Here is an 18,832-nt window from a genome sequence, read left to right as displayed (position 1 = left end):
GCTACCTGATGAAGAAAAACAAGCATGGGATGATGGTGAGCTTTTGGGCCAAATACTGTGCTGAAAGGCTGTACTTATGCACAAATTTGATGAAAGATCAAAAATCGTCACAGGTTTTCTGTATAGCCACAAACTAAACAAGGGCTAAAGATGATGTTAAGACTTTTCACATTTGGAGAAATCACCTGTAAAACAAGAGGTGCAACACTACACTCTAAATGTCTTTCATTAACTTACAGGAGGGTAGAAAGCAAGAGTTCCCAGATAAGAAAAGCAGCAGTCACCTCTAGCACAGTGTGCACAGTTCAACTCCTTATCACACATTTGTTAATTCCTTCCTTTTGTTGTGAGAGAACATGGAGCTAGGGTGGTTGCAGCCTACAGGTTTGTAACAACTCCTATTTCTGTCCAGCCTCAGGGCACCTCCTGTGAAACTGTCAGATCCAGACAGCTTATAAATAGCAACTACTCATCTACCCCAAATCATGTTCTTGAATATTGCAATGTTCTACCAGTTTTATTATAGTAAAGGACAAAAAATAAAACACTAGAAACATCACGAGGCCTTGAAGTGCTGAAGGAGACACACAAACATTTTACTCTCGGACATGTTATGGTTACATGAATACTTCCCAAGTGCCATAGTTCAAATAAAAATATGTTCATACAAATTTAAAAAAAATACAGTTTATATACATTGTGGAATTAGCTTACATCATTTTGTAACAAAAACAGTGCAAAAAAAACAAATGGAAAGGTAAGTTGCTACCATTGGAATGGCTCACAGTAAGTTAATTCAAAACTGCATAATTAACACTGCACAGGAAAACATGAGGCGGGGAGAGTGCCCCATATTGCCCCGAACTTCTGCCATCAGTACTAATCCAGTTCTTGGTTACTACATGTATTCCTTTAGTGTTGCTCTGAGTAAAAGGTTATAGGCACCTATGCTAAGGGTTTCTTGGTAAACCACTAAGTAGCCAGAACAAAAGCAGCTAGCATGTTGTTAGAAAGGAATTTAGTGACCAAAGCGTGAGAACAGGACTAATTCAACTCAGGCTCTTTGCAGCAGTCTTCAGTCAGAGGTGAAACGCTGCATCTCCAGACGTCACAAGAACTTGCAACTTCCTTTCTGCAAACTACATAACTGGTGATTGCACACTCAGATTTCCCTTTAAAAAGGCTGACAGGGTCCAACCCCACCACTCGTTGAAACTTCTTTACTGACAGAGTGAAGCAGGCGTGTTTTCCAGCTGAAAGTTCTGAGTAAGACAGATGCACAGGCAGAGCAGACAGAGCTGACAGCTGACTCTCACAGGGAAACACAGCTGGAGCTCAAAGTTTAGCAAGATTTTTCTGTCTGTCTGGCCTGGATCACCTAACTACAGGCCTTAGCAGCAAGGGTAAGACATTCTACAGCAAAATATACTGCTGCAGCTCATGTTCACAAATAAAACAAGAGACGTCTGGCTCAAGGCAACAATCTAAGGACCTCAGGTTCAGGTGCATGGACTGAAGGAACCTTCCACATGCAGTCACTCAACATAAGCAATAGGAAAAGGATTTACCACAGAGAGAGGGCACTCTTCAGAGGTTTTCTGACAGTATGGGATTGCTATTTCCACACTAGAAGGATGTGAAATCCCAGAACAGAATTCCTGTAATTTGTAACTGCCCAAGAGCACAAATCCTTTGAATGAAAGATAGGTTACCAGAAGCATATTTCAAACACACAGTCCAGCTTCAGGGAGTATAAAGGGGTGCTAGAAGTTCCTTGGGGCAGCTCAGTGCACAACCAGTGCTCAGGGAACACAGGCATTTAGAAACTAACTACACAGACTATCCAGAGAAAACGTCCTTACCCTACCTGGGAAACAATTTGCAAGTCAAAAGCAGAGGCCAATGCTGACTTGTGTGCTCTAGGAACAACGCTACATCTGGCCTAGCTAAGGAGTTCAGGTTGAAAGGCACAAGGTGGGTACTAGATGTAGGAAAACACCTTTGTTTTACTCTAGAAAATTTAAGAGCTTGCATGCCTTACCTGAAACGGAACTAAGATATTCAGAAGCCAGCAAAACAACTTTAGTGGCAGAGAAAAGAGCTGTTGTTGCTAGCTCCACAGTAAGAGAAAGAATGAATTGTGTTCCCTGCTCTTTAGCATAGGTTCTTTCCCAAGAAGCCCTGGATACCCAATGGACACTCGCCATGGCTAACAAAGGATCCAGCTTCCCTTGCAACAACTGCTACTGCATGTACCACAGCCCATTCTGTCCTTTGTGGAAATGCTGTAACCTCCATTCCTGAAAGCAAAGATCCACCATTCCTCTCTTTGTAAGAAGGCCGGAGAGAAAGAACACTGAAAGAAAAAACAAGGCCTCCAGATGTCAATGGAGAGGAATAAAAAAATAATAATAATTAAAAAAAAAAAAAAACAAAAAAAACAATTAAGTGCTTATGAACAGCTTTGCTAAAAAACTTTCCAGCTGAGATGTGTTATGCCCTGTATGACAAGGATCAATTCCACCCTAGAATTTTGCCTCAGGAACTGCTTTTAAGACCAAGTTTTCTCTCATCTGCCGGACAGAAATCAAGAGCATCCTGTGACTCATCTGTGTTTACTGCAAGCACAGCCAGAGAACACATCTGTCCCACAACTACCTGGACTGCAAAGGCTACATGAATGCTTAAAGAGCTCCTGTGACTTAAAGAGCCCTACTCAAGACCATGGCTGGTGCCCTGGGCACAAAACCTCCTGGCCCTAACTGTAGCAGGTGTCAGTGGCTTGCAAAGCACTGCCCTGAAACAGTCAGCTTCCACAAAGGCTGCTCTAACAGAAGTAGTGTTTTGACATGCAAGGAGAGAGCACAACTCTGCCAGTGTTATTCAGGATAGTTTTCAACACAGGTGAGTTCCTGATTTCAGGAAATGGAACAGTGTCTGATTTCCTTCTGCCACAGTTCTCATCTAGCTAGCTCCTTATGGCAGACAACAGGTTAAGAGGTTAACAGGAGTGCTTGGAGGCTGTGCAGAAGCTTTCCTGGGATACATTCCCCATGTTACTTACCCCAGTCTCTTGGCTGAGAGAATGCTCTGTGCTTTATCAAGCCAATCAGCTCCACAGTCCCCAGAGGCACAATGCTGACTTCCCACTCAGGGTTATCTGTATGCAAAACTCACAAAGGCAGGTGCCTGCTGGAACAATACAGGTGCTGGCCAGGATGGTACCTGTTAAAGCAGTGAGCTGGCTGCAACTGGCTCCTAAGTGCTCATTTTACCCTTAGACATTTGGCTGTGCAGCTGCAAACATTATCCTAGAGTTTTTAAAGCCAGACAGCCCCACGTATCAACCTGCAGTATAATCCTGCCTGCTAGTTGCTAGCTCTAAGTATCCTTCCAGTATGGCAGCCTAAAGTCCCACCAGCTCCTCTCACAACACAGAGAGAACTCAACGAAACCCAGAGACACGGCATCAGTTATAACTGCCTCCAGAAATCAAAAGTTCTCTGTGCTCTGAGGAAGTGGGGTTTCCTGGTCTATAGCCATAGCTGGAAAGGACACCATGCCTATAAATACAGGTAGTGACAAAGCAGAGTACCACAAGTAGAGTACCTTAGTAGAGTCTCTTGCAGGGAGATAAGAGTAACAGCTAACAGGGAAAAAGAAAGCCTCCTTTTCTGAGATGCTCTGCAAAAGTACTGAACATTTATAATCCAAACAGTAAATGCAGTTGAACCGTTCAGAACTGATTCTCTGAGATGCTCTCAGAAGTCAGCTGTTGTCAAAAATGTCACAGCAAGGACACTCCCATGTAAGGAGTAGAAAAATAAGGAAAAAAAGAAAAGTCAGAATGAAAAAATATGGGCAACTGGGAACACCCACAAAGAGATGTGCATTTCCAAAGAACTGGCTTTTTATAACACTTTTGAGAAAAGCCATCCTGCAAAGCAGCTATCTGATAACTGCAAACTTCATTATCTCCTCTCTGCCTTGACAGCAACCCCCCTCTCACACAAGTAAGGCAACAGTTGCAGGAACAAGGGATGAAGAGGAAAAGAAATGCACAGGTAGACAGGGAAAAGATGCTGCAGTTTTCTGCACAGGACACAGTGGAGCTAGATGGTTCTTTTGTCCAAGCCTCAAAAAACAAAAAGCTGAATGTATAATGTCAAGACAACATCTCATGAAAGGCTGGGCGCACAGGAAAAAAAATAAAACCTGGATCAAGAGTGATCAAACCAAGTGCCTGAGACCAGTCAACAGCTCCAGGCTCAGGCAGCTCCTCTAATTCTCTGGCTAGCAAGATGTTTTCCAGCTCCCCAGGCTTGATATGCGTGTGAGAAGCCAAACGGCAAGTCTTGGGCCTTGTGGGGTCCAAGCAGAATGCGAGCGCGTGTGCAGGCTTGGAAGAGGGAGGCAGCCACACCAGCAGTGGGGCAGGGGCATCAAATGGTCTGATAGTGTTGTCTCAGTCTTGCCTGCAGAAATTCGTGGGTCAGGTTGTGCCGAGTGATTATCCCAACAATCTTAAAGAGGAAGAAAAAAGGAAAAAAAAAAATGGTATGTCAGTATCATAGATGTGCCACTAAGAGACGTGCGTGGTAGAGCTGTTAGAGCTGTTGTACTTTCCAACCCCAAAAAACACGTGAAAACCTTCAAACGCTTCTCGACCAATGCAGTTACAGTGGGTTCAAGCTGAAGTTTCACCAGAACAGACACCCCACTCTCCCAGCACACACCTACTGTTAGGAACATCTAGAGGCAAAAAAAGAAAAAAGCACTGATGTCTCATAAGGAAAGACCAGTTCAGGCTATTATCATCATCTTGGATTTTGCTTCCTTGTTCAGGCTTAAGGAAAGTTTCTCATGATGCTGATAGGAAGTTACTGACACCTACTGACTATTTCTGAGCACTGTAGATGGCAAAGAGATAAGTACAGCAAATCAAGCGTAAACCGTTCAAAAGCTTCTTTATTTTTCTACTCCTATGAGTAAGAACAGAATGCAAGTTTCTGTCCAAAAGAAAAGCCTCCTGCCCAACGTTCAGAAAATTCTGCTCTTGGCCTCAAAGCTGTCAGAGGGGAAGCCAGATTAGTGACCTCTGATGAGCTCAAGGACTCTGAAAAGGTACAAGACAGTAACAGCTTCCACATGCTGACAACCTGAGAAAGGAGACAGACTGTGTGTCCTGTTCTTTGGGGTGAAAGCAGGGAGCAGACTTGGACACTAAGGATGGTAATGAGGTCACAGAAATCAACAATGCTTCAAAGCCTGAAGACCACATTCTGATCCCATTAAAACATATCTGTTTGATGTTAAAACAGATCTCAACTCTCTCAAAGGGGAAAGCATTGCAAAAAACACATCTGCTTCCTTGCTCAGCTAGGACAAAACTGAGATAAGGACTCACCTCTCCGACTGCATTCACAACTGGTAGATGTCTGAGTCCCATTGTCCTGAACAGGTTAAAGACTTGCGACACGTGAGTGTTTGGAGAGACAGCAAAGGGCGATGGGTTCATGTATGGGGTGACATCCTAAGAAAGAAGAAATAATGATGTTATTTACAAGAGGCATTTTCAGTAGTTCCAAGAATCACTAACAAGCAATTGCTACAGCTGCCCTAACTCACTGAAATGTTGAGAACTCCTAATAAATACCGGAAGTTTGCCAGTCCATTCACCCTCAGGCAGAAATCTAATCTAGAAGGAAACTGAAGTAGACAGGTAGAGAGTCTTACTATCACATCACAGTGCATCTCTTACCACTATCATGCGAGGGTTCAGCAACGTGAGGTCCAGGTCATGGATGTCTGGATAGCGAGGGTAATCCTCTGACATCTCTGCATGGGATAGACGAGGCTGACTTGCACTCTGAAATTAAAACAAATGCCACCAAATCAGTGTGTTGCCTTCCATGAGAGGCCACAGTCTGCAAGCACAGCAAATGATGCCTCCCAACGCTCTGTGCTTACCCAGACTGCCTTCCCCCACACCCACACAAAACTTCTCTAAAGGCATTCTTAACATCTCTGTTCAGAATTCAGCAATGGAAGTAAAAGCCCATACAAGCATTTAGCTCAGAGATATATGGATATACTCTCCAACCTCTGAAATACTTATACTCAGCACTGGAGAGCAGCAACAAAATAGCTCTGTGGAAGCTGGGCCTCAAACACAAAAGCTCATACTGATCTTAGCAATACAGCTGCCAGTCTCCTAAGACCTTGGCATGTGGCATTAAGAACACAAAGTACATGTATATGCCACCAGTTTGCCTGTTTGTATTTAAGATTTGCCCTCCATTCTCCAGTTCTGATTGCATTTTTATGCAGATTGTGATGGTTGTTAATATTTTTCCCCAAATACAGTAGCTGTTCACTTTTCCTTGGGCTGCTTAAACGGAAATTCCATTCTCTTTCTTCTAGAGCTGCAAGGGAGAATTCACGTTACCTGCCTTCAGCTTTGAAAGCAGAGATGCATTCCTTAAAATGGAAAAATAGGTGAATTCTTCATGGCAGCTTATAAATATCATCCCCAACTTGCTTAGCTCACAGGGTGGAGATGTCTGCTACAACTCCGGATGAAGCAGACTTACTGACTGGCTCTCGGAGTAACAAACCCCCCTGACAAGGAGCGTGACCAGCTGCGAGCGCAAGATCAGGCCATGGAAGGTCAGAGGTCTGAAGCGTTCCTCCATGGTCCACTCCTCACTGGGAGACTGGTCAGGGTACAGATTGGGGTAAGGCGTATATCTGCAACAGATTGAATACATGTTGTAAGTCACTTGAACCTAACGAGACACACACACCAGCCTCCAAACCAACAGCTATTTCATCTCTTTGCAACCTTCTCTAGAATATTTCTGGGATTCTTTCTAGAGAGTAAGAAGTCTTTTCTCCAAGCAAACTACCATAGAACAGTTAAGTGCCATTATAGTCAAGTGCCATTAAACAAGCAGTAAAATGGAGACAGTCTCCTAACTTTCAGTTTCAGATCACTTGCTACTGAAGCAATTTTCAGTTCAAAATTACTGATTCTAGTAACATCTGAAGCATGTGATAGTGTCAGGTTATAACTTCACCTGTACGTGTCACACTCAGTCGGTCAGAAACTGATTAACTACACTGGGCTTTTGCGTGAAACAACTGCAGTAAAAGTCTATGACTCAGTCCAGTTACCAGAAAGATGGTTATCAAGTAGTATGGTAACAGGTCATTATATCTTCTCTTGTAAGAGCGAGCTTTGCAGAGCCCTCAGGTTTTTGTGTACAAGAGGGCATTAATTTCTAAAGACAAGTAATTTCTCCAGGTATTCTATCCTCTCCAGGAAATATTTTTGGGCAGGCGTTTGATGGAAATTTAACAATTGAGTCATCAAGTCATTAGCTCGGGACTCAGGCACAGGTGTGGGTCTGAGCACTGTCTGATAGGTCCTGACAAGTTACTTCTGATACCATGGATACTCATACTGTTTCCTCCTGAATATGAAATAACAGGGACTGTATGAAGCATCACAACACATCCTGATGTTAAGAAATATCTTTTTTTCTTACCTTTGTTCCTACAAGTATCTCACCTTCTCTCTAGCATCTGTTGTAGCAAATCCTCCTTCTCTGGTGGCTCCTCCGTTGTTATGTGCTCGTCACACATGTTACGCAACTCACTTGAAGGGTAGGACTTCATGGACTGACTCCGTTTGCGCTGCTCTCCAGCTCGGGTGAGAATGCTAGATTTCTGGATACAATTTTCAGATACCCACTTAGCAGGTCAACAATTATCAAAGAGTAACTAACTATAAAATATTTTTTATAGCTTTCTATCACCAGATAAAGTGTTCCTTAGTGCTGTCACAGTAGTTGTAAGAATAGCCAGTGGGACTGTACACTCTTTTGGCAGGAAACCTGCAATTTAGGAAGTCAGGCACCCTTTTTGTTAGAGCACAGGTAGTGCCACAAACATGTGGTTCATTCCAACCTTAAATTTCAAGTTTCCCAGGAAGTTAAAGTATTCTCCCCAATACCCCCTCCCGTGAAGAAGAGAAGCAATTAGGCATTCTTGATTGCAAGGGTGGGTTCAGTACTTCAGTGCTGAATCCAAATTTTTTCCACCTCTATCCTAAACTGGTTACTTGAAGTCCTGTTCAGTTTTGCTTCTATACTAATGCAGAGCACTGTTCTGCCTTTGCCATAACCAGGAGAATGGACTGAAATTGCATTTTAGTAATTAACTAAATAACTGTATTTTAGTAATTGCTCATGTCTGATCTGAATCCTGCATTGACAATACTAAAATTGTCAGTACAGGTTAAAGGTTGGATTAGATGATTTTTAAAGGTCTTTTCCAATCTAAATGATTCTATGATAATAAAGGAAGGGACCTTCTTCCTGCACAACCAAGCTCTTTACCCTTTCAACTTACTGAAAAATCAACTTCTTACCTTGAATTTGATGTTGTTACTTATCAGCTGATTTCCCTTCATGAACTCCCTCTCGTTGCCCCGGTTCTCAGTCACGACAGGGAAGGCATGATGAACTGTTGTGCGCAAGATGCTAACAAGGGACTGAATACGGGTGTGGGGGTAGACATAAGTCAGGTTGGGTTCCATGATGTCACTGGCTCGTAGTCTGAGGAAACAGAGAAATCCAAGATTGCTGCATGCTTCATGTCAAGCTTCTTCCCAAGCCTCACAAATTTGTTTCTCAGATCTCCACCTGTCCTCTCCTCCCCAGCAAGGGCTTCAGGCACCTCTTTCCTGCTGCAGGCCTGATGTACAACTTCCAGCTCTTCTCACAGCAGCTGGTGCAGACTGGTTCACTGGACATGAATCATCATCCCCCCATTACAACATTCCTTTCTGAGCCAAGAACCCTACTGACAAACTCTAACCCACAGTCCTGCCAAGAGGAGCAGCCTTACTTATCCATTTCCACCTCTGTTTCCCACTCCAGGAGAGGTACTCCTCGCAAGTTCACATGGATGTCATAGATGCCTTTGTTGAAAAAGTCTCCTGTCCATTTGGCTACCTGCAGAAAAAACAGGGTGTACTGAGTTGCTAATCCAAATACAAGACTCCTTGGCTCATCACTGCCCTGACAGGAAGAGATTCACAGCTAGTACATGTTCAGGAAACTAGAGCCAAGACCCTGCACTCACCATGAGGGTGATCATTATCGGGAGCCCATAGGTGATCTCATTGGTGGATTCAATTAGGATGACAGTCAGGCTAATTGTCATCCGGACCACTCCTCCCAGGAATGCTGCTGCTCCAATCAGTGCAAAGGTTCCTGAGTAGATGTGATCCAGGCCGATGTAACTAGGGCAAGACAGAGCCCCGAGATTAGAATAACCTGACTGAGGTCAGCATGTATTTGCAGCACATCTCTCACACACGCTCAATGCACCTTTTGAGGAGGTTGGCGACCAGGCGTCCGAAGGCAGCCCCACAAAGCAGTGATGGCACAAAGAGACCACTGGGCACAGAGATCCCGTATGTCCAGCAGGAAAGTAAGAAATAGAGAAGGAAGAACAAGGAGAGTGTGACTGGGCTGAAAGTACCTGTAACACAAGAAGAATCATGACTAGAGGGGAAAAGGCCTGCTGGACAGATGGTAAGTCTCACACCATCCACCCTTCAGCTCACAGCACACCCATCTCAAAACAGTCTTCCAGTCCAAACACACATGAAAACATTGAGTAAGTGGAAAAAAAGGAAAAGCAGGCCTTTCTTCCCAGAGAGGGGATGTTAAGCTGTTGTACCAGCAGTCCTCTTGAGCCATAAAGGCTTGAAGAGGCTGTTAGCTTTGTGGTCCACTTAACAAAACTGTTTCAAGCAAGATGAAGCTCTGAAGCCTGAGGACGGCATGAGGCGCTGTCTGCTAGCTACTCACCATCTTGGTGGAAGAGCTGCAGGATAGCTGACTCCTGAGGGTTGAAGAATAGCGTGGCCATGTCATTGTAGGTTTCATTTGGGCAGAAAAAAGTTTTGATGCTTGAATTCACATCCTCTGACATACCCTGATGCAGGACACAAAGGACACAAACAGTTAAAAACCACTCCCTGCTATGTTAGCCTTTGTGCAGAACGGGTGTAACCTTTCTGTATACGGTGTCCACCCACAGTTTGACATGTTTAGACCAAAATATCAATAGCAGACGTTAGGCCTGCAGACAGTAGGCTCCTTGATTCACAACCTGAGCTGCTTTGTCAAACTACAAAAGCACAAAGCACAGCTTTCACTGTTACTTTAAGGTCCTACAACTGTCCATAGGTTTTGACTCAAGTTCTCTGTAGGTACTACATTCCCTCAAGGCTCATTACCTGCCTGTGCTACTGTGAAGGGAGGAACAATGTGAAGGAGACCTACAATCTTAATGGAACGTTCCTCACCTGCACACTCAAAGTGTCATTGCCACTGTGACTGGTGGAAGACATCTGCCGGCACTCCCCCAGAATCATGGAGGCTACAAAGACCACGACCGTGGTAGTCAGCGACACCAACAGGCTCTCCAGGACTCTGCAAACACACAGCAGAAACCATACACTGAAACTGCACTCAGACCTGTAACCCTGTCCAGGCTCTTCACAACTTTGAAATGGTTGCAGGAAGAAGCAGTCACAGCAGCTTAATATCTGAAGCAGGGGAGCCTGCAAGTCAAGCTGAATTATGGCTTGGTTGCCAGGATTAAGTTAACTTCCTTTTTTCATTGCCTGCCCCCAAATGGCAATACTTCTGCTCTCAGAACATAGTCACATATAAAAACCCAAAGGGCAGGGTTTGGTGGTGAGACTGTTCACATGGAAACAATGTTCTCTATATTTTTACAGGGTAAAAAATTCTCTCGTCTAGACAGAACTGGACAGCCTGATGCATAGGCTTTCATATTTCTTTTCTAGCTACTGAAATACTTTTTTTTTTTAATGAGCTTCTTATTTAGGAATTCTGTCTACACCAGACACTATTTTCCAGAATTACATGGCAATTCTCTAAATACCACAGAGCTCAGTTGTGGACTTAATTATCCGAGATAATAATAATGTAAAAAAGCTGGATTCAGCTATTCTTTCCACATCTGTTTGGACAAGACAAAAATCCTGCATGGAGACGAAGCTCCAGTTTGCTCAGCTGTAGCCACTATGATAAAGAGCCCCTTTCACAGCCGTTGTAAGAGGGCTACAGCTTTCCTTACACCACCATAGTAATTACAAAAATGTAGAGAGGTTGTAACATCTGGTATCTGGTGTTCACTTAAGTTCCATGGATGCTTCATTTTTGATTTCAGTAACAAATAGGAACAGGTTTTCCACCAGCCCCTCCCACTGGTCTTCTAGATCAATGCATTTGCACTGGGACACTGAACACAGATCAGATACACCTGCACAAACTCACGAAAGCACAAATACCTGACCAGCTTTGGTTTGGGATGCACATTTCGCATGCGATACTTGGCGAGCCTCTTGTTTAAGCAGTTGAAAGTGGCTCCAAGAAGGCCTCCAACGATCCCCATCAGAATGAAGAACCCCAAGTCCACAGCTGTCCAGAGGTGACATTTCTTATCAGACTCAGAGCACTACATGCAGAAAAACGTAAGGAAAGCATTAGTCATTGGAATTTCCCACCAACGCTTCTGCCTTGACAGCAGGAGGCTTTCGGCAGCGATGACCATAGCAGAATAACACTGTCATAAGCTAACAGCGTGTTCCTGCTAAACACGAACTATGCAAATACAAGCATGTAACCACAAAAAAAAAAACAAAAAAAAAAACAAAAAAAACAAAACAGAAAGAAACACTGAACTGACAAGAGACTGGAGGGGGAAAAATAATAGCACTAAATCTTACCTTGAACTCCCCAAAGTTGAGCAGCCCAGGGAGCTGGAAAGATCCCCAGCTTCCAAACTGAATCCCAGAGCGGAAGAAATTCAGGGTGAAGGTGGCAGCCATGGAACAGAAAAGCTAAGGAAGTTGAAAAATAGAAGAAATAAAAACTCCCAAAATTAAGACTGACAGTTAGCTCTTCATTAAGACTTACGGTTCAATGTGATCAAAGCATTTATGACAACGAACATCAAGCTTATAGAACATTAAGCTTTATGAAAACGGTCCTACTGAGGTTTAGTGCCCACTCCCTTCTGCAGAAGACAGCAGGGCCAAAATGTACTACCGTATCTGATCTGGCTTCCCTCACAAAAAGAGTTAGGAATTTCACCCAGTAATTCCTGCAGTGATTTTTTTTTTGTCACAGATGCTAATTTGTAGTTAGAAACCAATTACAAGGCACTAACACAGCTTGTTTGGAGTCGTAATTGAAGCCTTCATTGGCTCAGAGAGCATTACGATTTTGGCAAACCCCTCGCTCATTCCACCCCTGCTGTGAAAGAGTAGACTAGATGAATCCCATCAACATGTCATTTGGTATGAGAAATGCCAAAAGCATCATGAGCTGTGATACGTTCATCAAAAAACCATAGACATCATGAAAGTAAGCATGAGGCAAAGATATCTGTAACTAGAAGGCACAGGGTATTGCTGCAATACAGCTCCCCAAGGCAGAGGACAGCAGAAAGAAATCCAGCACCTGCTTAACTCTGTCTGCTCCCAAAGAACTGGGCTGCAAAGGTCCAGGTACAAAAACCTTTCCTCTCAGCTACACTAAATCTGCTACCTACAGAGTTATCTGGCAGTTCTAGATAGTACCAGATTAATCTCTGCTCTTGATCTGTAGTAATCCCAGGGCACTGATAGAGAAGGCAATCTCTTCCCTACCATGACAGGGCAGGAGACACAGGATAATGCAAATGCCCTCACAGATAAGCCTTCCCCAAGGTGCAGCTCAAAGAGAAACAGAACTAGATGAAGTCATTACTTACCACTTTCCATGTAAGTCCCTGATTCCAGAAGGAGGAACCTTCTTCCAAGCTGAAAAGAGTACCCCCAATTGGGGCTCCAAAGGCAGCTGCAACCCCTGCAGCAGCTCCAGCAGATACAAAGTCCCTTTTATCCCTGAAGAGGAAAGCAATGTCAGTTTATCACAGAGTTGTGAACATGCTTAGATTCTAGAAAGCAAGGGACTGTTCCGTTCATTGATATATCCCACAGATACATGAGTGACAACTACGAGAACTGGCCACTGCAGACATCATTTTTTCAGTAAGTTGTTGCAGCAGCATATGCTCTCTCCAGAGCACCAGTACAGGGCAAAGCACTGTGACAGGATGTGACTGCAAAGTACACCAGTAAACACCCCAAACCACAGTGCTCCAGCATCACTTGAAAGAATTCTAGAGATGGAAGGGCAAGCTCTTGTTCACTTGCAGGTGGACCAGCCTTCTCTGGAGCCTATTTTGTTCATACAGGGTGCATAACTGAGCTTGTTACCAACAAGAAACCTTTTTAACCATTCAGATTAAAAGTTTTAAATGGGTAGAGATTTGCTGAGCAGTACAAGAGAACATTGATGAACATGGAGACCAGAGCTGGGATTCCTTAAGAGTAGCATGGAAGAATCAAGTTATGTATCCCAGTGCTGTCCTCCTACAGAATGAGACTGCAGGGTACTAGACAGAAACTGAAAAAAAAAAAAAACACCTGATTCATCCCAGGCAGCCACCCTCCTCCTCTCATTCACCACCCTCTCCCCTTTTCCTCCCACTCCTGGATACAGTACCTGTCACTGCGGAAATACGGGAAGTTAAACTGGATCTTCCTCAAAGAGATGCTCTGGAACTATACAGAAAGCAAAGCTTTAGAAACATGGGAGAAGGAAACTTTCTCCTCACAGTACTCTTACAAAGCAGGGGTGTGAACTGCTGGTCTCTACACAATCCCCTGCAGAGTTTGCTCTTGGCTTACAAGAGATGTTTAGCTCTACTCCCACCTCAGTGGGAGAGTAGCAAACACTCTCCTGGAGATCAGAATCATTTTCTTTTCGGCCTCACTTAGCACAGACATACCAACACTCTGTACTCCTCTAGCAACAAAGTGAGCTATGAGAAGGCATCCGTGGGAGACCAAGGCTGGTAGTCAAGCAAAGGCATGGTGCTCACCACTGTGGCCAAGACGAAACCCAATGCAATGCTGCATTTCAGTCAGGAAAAGGATAAATGGCCTCCACAGCTCACCCATCTCAGTAACCCAGGCCAGCACTAACCTGTGGCAAACCTGCACCTACGACAGCACCACTGTGGATCATTGGACCCTCCTTCCCAACAAAAAGACCTGGAAAAACAGGACTGATGAGACAGCATGCTCCCCACCCTCTCCCCTGCTGACGATGGCAGAAGAGATCAGCTCACCACTCCCATGGCATAGCACGACCTCCCTGTACCAGGCCATAAATGTATGTCGGTAGCTTCCAAAACCTCAGCTGAGTTCAGGCAGCTATGCCCTCTCCTCTCAAGGTGAAGGGAGCTGCTGGCCCGTGTCCCCCCCAGATGTTTGTGAACAGACTTGCACAGACTTTGCACTCCAAGTGGGTGGAAATATTCAAAAACTGTTGTTTCAAGGACTCTGAACTCTCCAGGTTACCATGCCCTTCTGGCTACAACACAGCCTTCAGGTCATTCTACATAATGCGTTCTCGATAATTCTCAGGTCTCCTTCTTGGACTGAGCCATGAAGAGCCACTTCTGACTAGACCACTTAGAAAAGATATTTGTTCCCCTGATAGTCCCAGTCCTTCTGTCTTATCTGCTTTTCTACTCCCCGTATGTATCCAAGGTTCACACCCTGCTCTCCAGCCCAAAATGATTTCACTGGAACGAAAGAGAAACTTTCCATGCCCTTCCCCTTCATTTCTCCCCCTTCGGTGATTCCTTACCCCAAAGAGATGAAGACACTGCAGCACTTCTTACCTCCTGCCACGCTGAAGAGCACTCCCATAGCTTTGCACACCACTGTCCGGAGCCGCACAACCCCTGGAACTTTTACCCCATTGAGGTAGCACTTAATTTCAGGAATTCCTGATCCAGCTGCCACAGGCTGCAGAAAGGAAAACACTGACACTGTGTTGCATTGACTCCATAGCAGGCTGACAATATCTCGGTCAGAGAGCACAGCAAGGGAATGAGACACACTGTTTAGCTAAATCAGTTAGCACTCTGAAGTTGGTACGATGCCTTCAGGCAGTAAGTGCTATGGACGAGAAGGAAACTTCATGTCCAGGACCACATGAAAGCAAATGAAGCTTGTGAAGAGCAGCAGTGAACTTAAATCTTACTTGGATGAGGACCAGAAGACTTGCGAGAAAAACAAAGGTCAGGTTGAACCCCAGCAGCTCCAGCAAAGACAGGGCAAGACAGCCTTTCTCTGTGCATTCTTCCACTGCTGCAGAGAGGTCAAGGAAAGCAACAATGTTCTCCCACCAACACAATCATTTTGTACTCTCTGGGGGTCCCACTGGCATCAGGAGCCAAATTTGTGCTTTCTACTCCAGGCAGGACAGATGACAACCCATCAACAAGACAGGTCTCCTTTTCAGAGCTCAGAGTTAACGTACAAGGAAGAGAAACCACTCATTCTTTTAGGGATTAGCCTTTGCCCATATATTGATATTCAAACCACTTCCTTGGTTTCGAGAGCTGAATTACATAAGCAAGTTGAAAACAATGTGAGTGACAGCAGACATCTACGAGTCAGCTGTTCTGAGCAACAGAAAGAAAAAGGTCACTCAAGTCTACCAGGACACCATATGCTAAGTAAAAGATACAGCTTTGTACTACCCGGAACTTGAGCTGGGTAAAGAGTCGCACGAAGAAATCCACAAAGAGGCCCACCTATGAAAAAAAAGACACACCTGTCATCAGAAACTACTACATACATGTACCAAAGACCACTTTGTAGCAAGCCCTACCATGAGTACGCATGAGGGAGGACAAAGGATAAGGAAAGCAAAAGCATTGTTCCGAATAAAGTAGCTTACAAAGCTCAGATTTTCTGCCTCCCTTGTTCTCCCTTGGACAGATCCATCCCAGAATTATTCCTGAACAGATATACTTCAGAATATTCAAATGGTAGATTTTTTTTTATTTTTTTTTTTTAAACACCAACAACATACTTCAGGGTACCAAAAAAAGCTAACTTTAACTGAGGCATACAGCCAGCAAAGCTAGTTTTCAAGCATGTACAGTGAAGAAAGTATTGCCAAATGTAACAAATAAAGCTCAACTATAAACTGGCATCCTGTTTGATTAACGCTAACTTTGGACAAGTTTTCCTGTACACAGAATTAAAGAATTTGCCAGAATACTTTACACAGAAAACACAGCAAGATGTAAAAAGAAAGCAAAAAAAGTCTTCTCAGAAAATCATCTACCTGCAACATGCCGTAATTCCCCAAAGCCCCCTCCAACTCCTAAGCTCTTGACTTCATGACAGTGAATGGTATCTCCTCTTTTCTCTTTTGCTGTTGACTTCTAAATTATTCCTGCCTAGTGTCCTGAAGTGTCTTCATTCCCCAAACAGCATGACACTTACTAGTCCTGTGCAGACTCCAATGGCGAAAACCATCACCCATTTCACTGCTTCATATTTCCGTGCTTTCTGTGTAAGAACAGGATTTTTAAGAAGCCAAGTCAAAGCGACATACAAATAGAAACCAGACAAAGGTGGATTTGGGCTCCACAGGTAAATAGCAGCTATAGTGATAAATTAACAGAAGATAGTGACAACAGCAAACTGAAAACAGAGAGATGGAAGCGCTTAACACCTCATTCACTTTGAAAGTGAGGTACAGAACATATGCTAGGAGCTACAATCTCTATGCTTATTTTTACTCTTTTCATCAAAAAAATGAGAGAAATCCTACCATAAAGAAGAAAAAAACCAAACTTCCCATAGTGGAAGGTATTTCTACAGCTTTAGCTCTCAAGCTACTGAAAGAAAAAAAAATCTTACCTTGTTGTCCATGCTCTCCAAAACTTCCAGGTATGGGTCATTGATACAGCGATCATAATCCAAGCTCTGGAAGAATGCCAAAAGGTCAATGAGAATCACCTGCTACAGATTGTGCAAAATGCTATGGACAGAAGGCCTTGTTAAAGATTACAGAAATCATTACAACCCCACAGCAGGTTTGGCAAACTATTGTAGGAGAAAAACTACCGTAAACAACTTCATTTAAGTATTTCCAGTAGAGGCAGAGTCGGAGAATTGGGAAGTGAAAGAACAGACCAAATTCACTGCCAAAGATGAGACAGAACTAAACCAGTGATTAATACAACTTTAAGTTAAAGTCACAAGATACAGATTTAGACTTAAAGCATGGCCAATTTGACAGCAGATAACATGAAATCTAATTCTTCACTACAGCAGGAACACTAGAAACAAGTTCCCTTCTAGACAGGCAGCACCAGTTCTTAACCTTACCACAGGAGAAAATTAAAAGTAATAACTGTCCCACTGTAAGCACAAAGTACTGTTGGCTTTTACCCACATCAGCTTCCCCTTTTCAAGCTGAACAGTAACAGGTTGATATTACAGTAAACAGCAACAGCTTGGTGACACCCATGCTGAAAGCAACTGCTCTGAAAAGCTCAGGGCCACAACACAGACACATAAAAATTAAGTCTTCTGTAAGAATCAGTATGTGATAGATAAGATCTGCTTTGAGCCAGCATGACACCACAGACAGCAGTAAAACAACAGTGACCAACTAGTTACAGATGCTTTTTTACGGTCATGATGACATAAGACCACAAGAGCCAGTAAAGTCACGTTAAAACAGGGGAGCAACGTAACAGATTCAGAAAATGCATTTTCTCAATAGGAGTCTGACTTGGGCAGCAAACATTTAAGCTCTACTCAGAGCACTGGGCATTAATCTACAAATGCTGCATCAAACTATGAGCAACATGTCTTTGCAGGCACAGCAGCTCCTGATATTTCTGTTGGTGTCAATACAACCTAGCTACAGTGATGCAAGTTGAGTGCCTACCCCCTTTAAATTAACGCAGATATAAACCTGTCTGTAGCTCTCTCCCCCTTAGTTCCACAAGCTGGTATCAGTTAACTTCCCACCTCATAGTCTTTGCGTGGAAGGATCTCATCTTCCTCTTCATGAGTTTCTCCTAGGATCGTCTACGAAACAAAGAACATGGGAATGAGAAAACATCAGGGGAACGAATGCATATGCTGGTGCTCACAAAAACTGGTAGCAAAGCCAAAATCAGGGAAGGCTTACCCCACTGATACTTATAAAGTTGGAGCATGAGTTACCAGACCACCACTTACATGGGGGTGACTGTATGTTGGGCCTTACCTTAAAGCTTGCCCTTCAGCGCAAATATATTACGTTACTACGCTGTGAAGGACTGCCGTGGGGAGGTAAAGCAGCGTGCCAAACCCGTCCCCCCCTTCCTTCACACCAACAAGGGAGTACAGGACAAGATACTTGCATGGACAGCATCACCCCGCCCTGAGCAGCTGGGCACTGCCCCGGCACCCTGTCTCCCAGCAGGAGCAGTGCCGGGCCGGGCAGGACGAGCCCTGAGACGGGCAGGAGGCGCGGCACCGCCTCAGGCACCAGGCCTGACATGAGCGGGGGCCAACCGACAACAACGGTGCTTTGGGGGACCGGGACAGCGATGGCTGCGGCACCAGCGGCCGAAGCGGGGATCCCCACAGACTCCGGGTAAGGGGCAGCGACCGTACCAGCTCCTCAGGGGTGCGGCTCTCCCTCTCCCCACAGCAGCGCGGGCAGCAGCAGCAGCACAGCCCCCCACCGCACCCCGCCATCTTGGCCCGCCGCCGCCCCTCTCCCGGCACCCCCCGCGCCAACGCCCTCCCTCCCTCTCCACCACGTGACCCCCGCGGCGGCGGCTGGTTGGGTGGGGGAATAGG

General features: G+C 44.5%; 1 protein-coding gene across 2 annotated transcripts; it reads right to left on the bottom strand.

Moving 5' to 3' along the window:
- Window positions 1-486: 486 nt before the first annotated feature.
- CLCN6 (chloride voltage-gated channel 6) lies at window positions 487-18,788 on the bottom strand. 2 transcript variants are annotated; one of them, XM_027443022.3, is made up of 23 exons: window positions 18,644-18,788; window positions 18,011-18,070; window positions 16,889-16,954; window positions 16,469-16,534; window positions 15,702-15,768; window positions 15,213-15,319; window positions 14,848-14,974; window positions 14,145-14,212; window positions 13,662-13,720; window positions 12,865-12,997; window positions 11,837-11,950; window positions 11,399-11,565; window positions 10,385-10,511; window positions 9,885-10,011; window positions 9,399-9,552; window positions 9,151-9,310; window positions 8,914-9,020; window positions 8,435-8,621; window positions 7,574-7,731; window positions 6,594-6,750; window positions 5,762-5,869; window positions 5,408-5,533; window positions 487-4,523 (listed from the first exon to the last, which is right to left on the bottom strand). In XM_027443022.3, the coding sequence occupies exons 1-23, from the start codon at window positions 18,725-18,727 to the stop codon at window positions 4,443-4,445; spliced, it is 2,610 nt and encodes an 869-aa protein (XP_027298823.1). In that variant the 5' UTR covers window positions 18,728-18,788; the 3' UTR covers window positions 487-4,442. The 2 variants fall into 2 exon arrangements, with proteins under 2 accessions (XP_027298823.1, XP_038022475.1); XM_038166547.2 differs by lacking the exon at window positions 16,469-16,534.
- Window positions 18,789-18,832: the final 44 nt, after the last annotated feature.

Source organism: Anas platyrhynchos, chromosome 22, assembly GCF_047663525.1.
Source record: "Anas platyrhynchos isolate ZD024472 breed Pekin duck chromosome 22, IASCAAS_PekinDuck_T2T, whole genome shotgun sequence".
NCBI classification, from domain to species: domain Eukaryota; kingdom Metazoa; phylum Chordata; class Aves; order Anseriformes; family Anatidae; genus Anas; species Anas platyrhynchos.
Note: the sequence above shows the minus strand (reverse complement) of the source record. Positions and strands in the feature narration are given on the sequence as shown.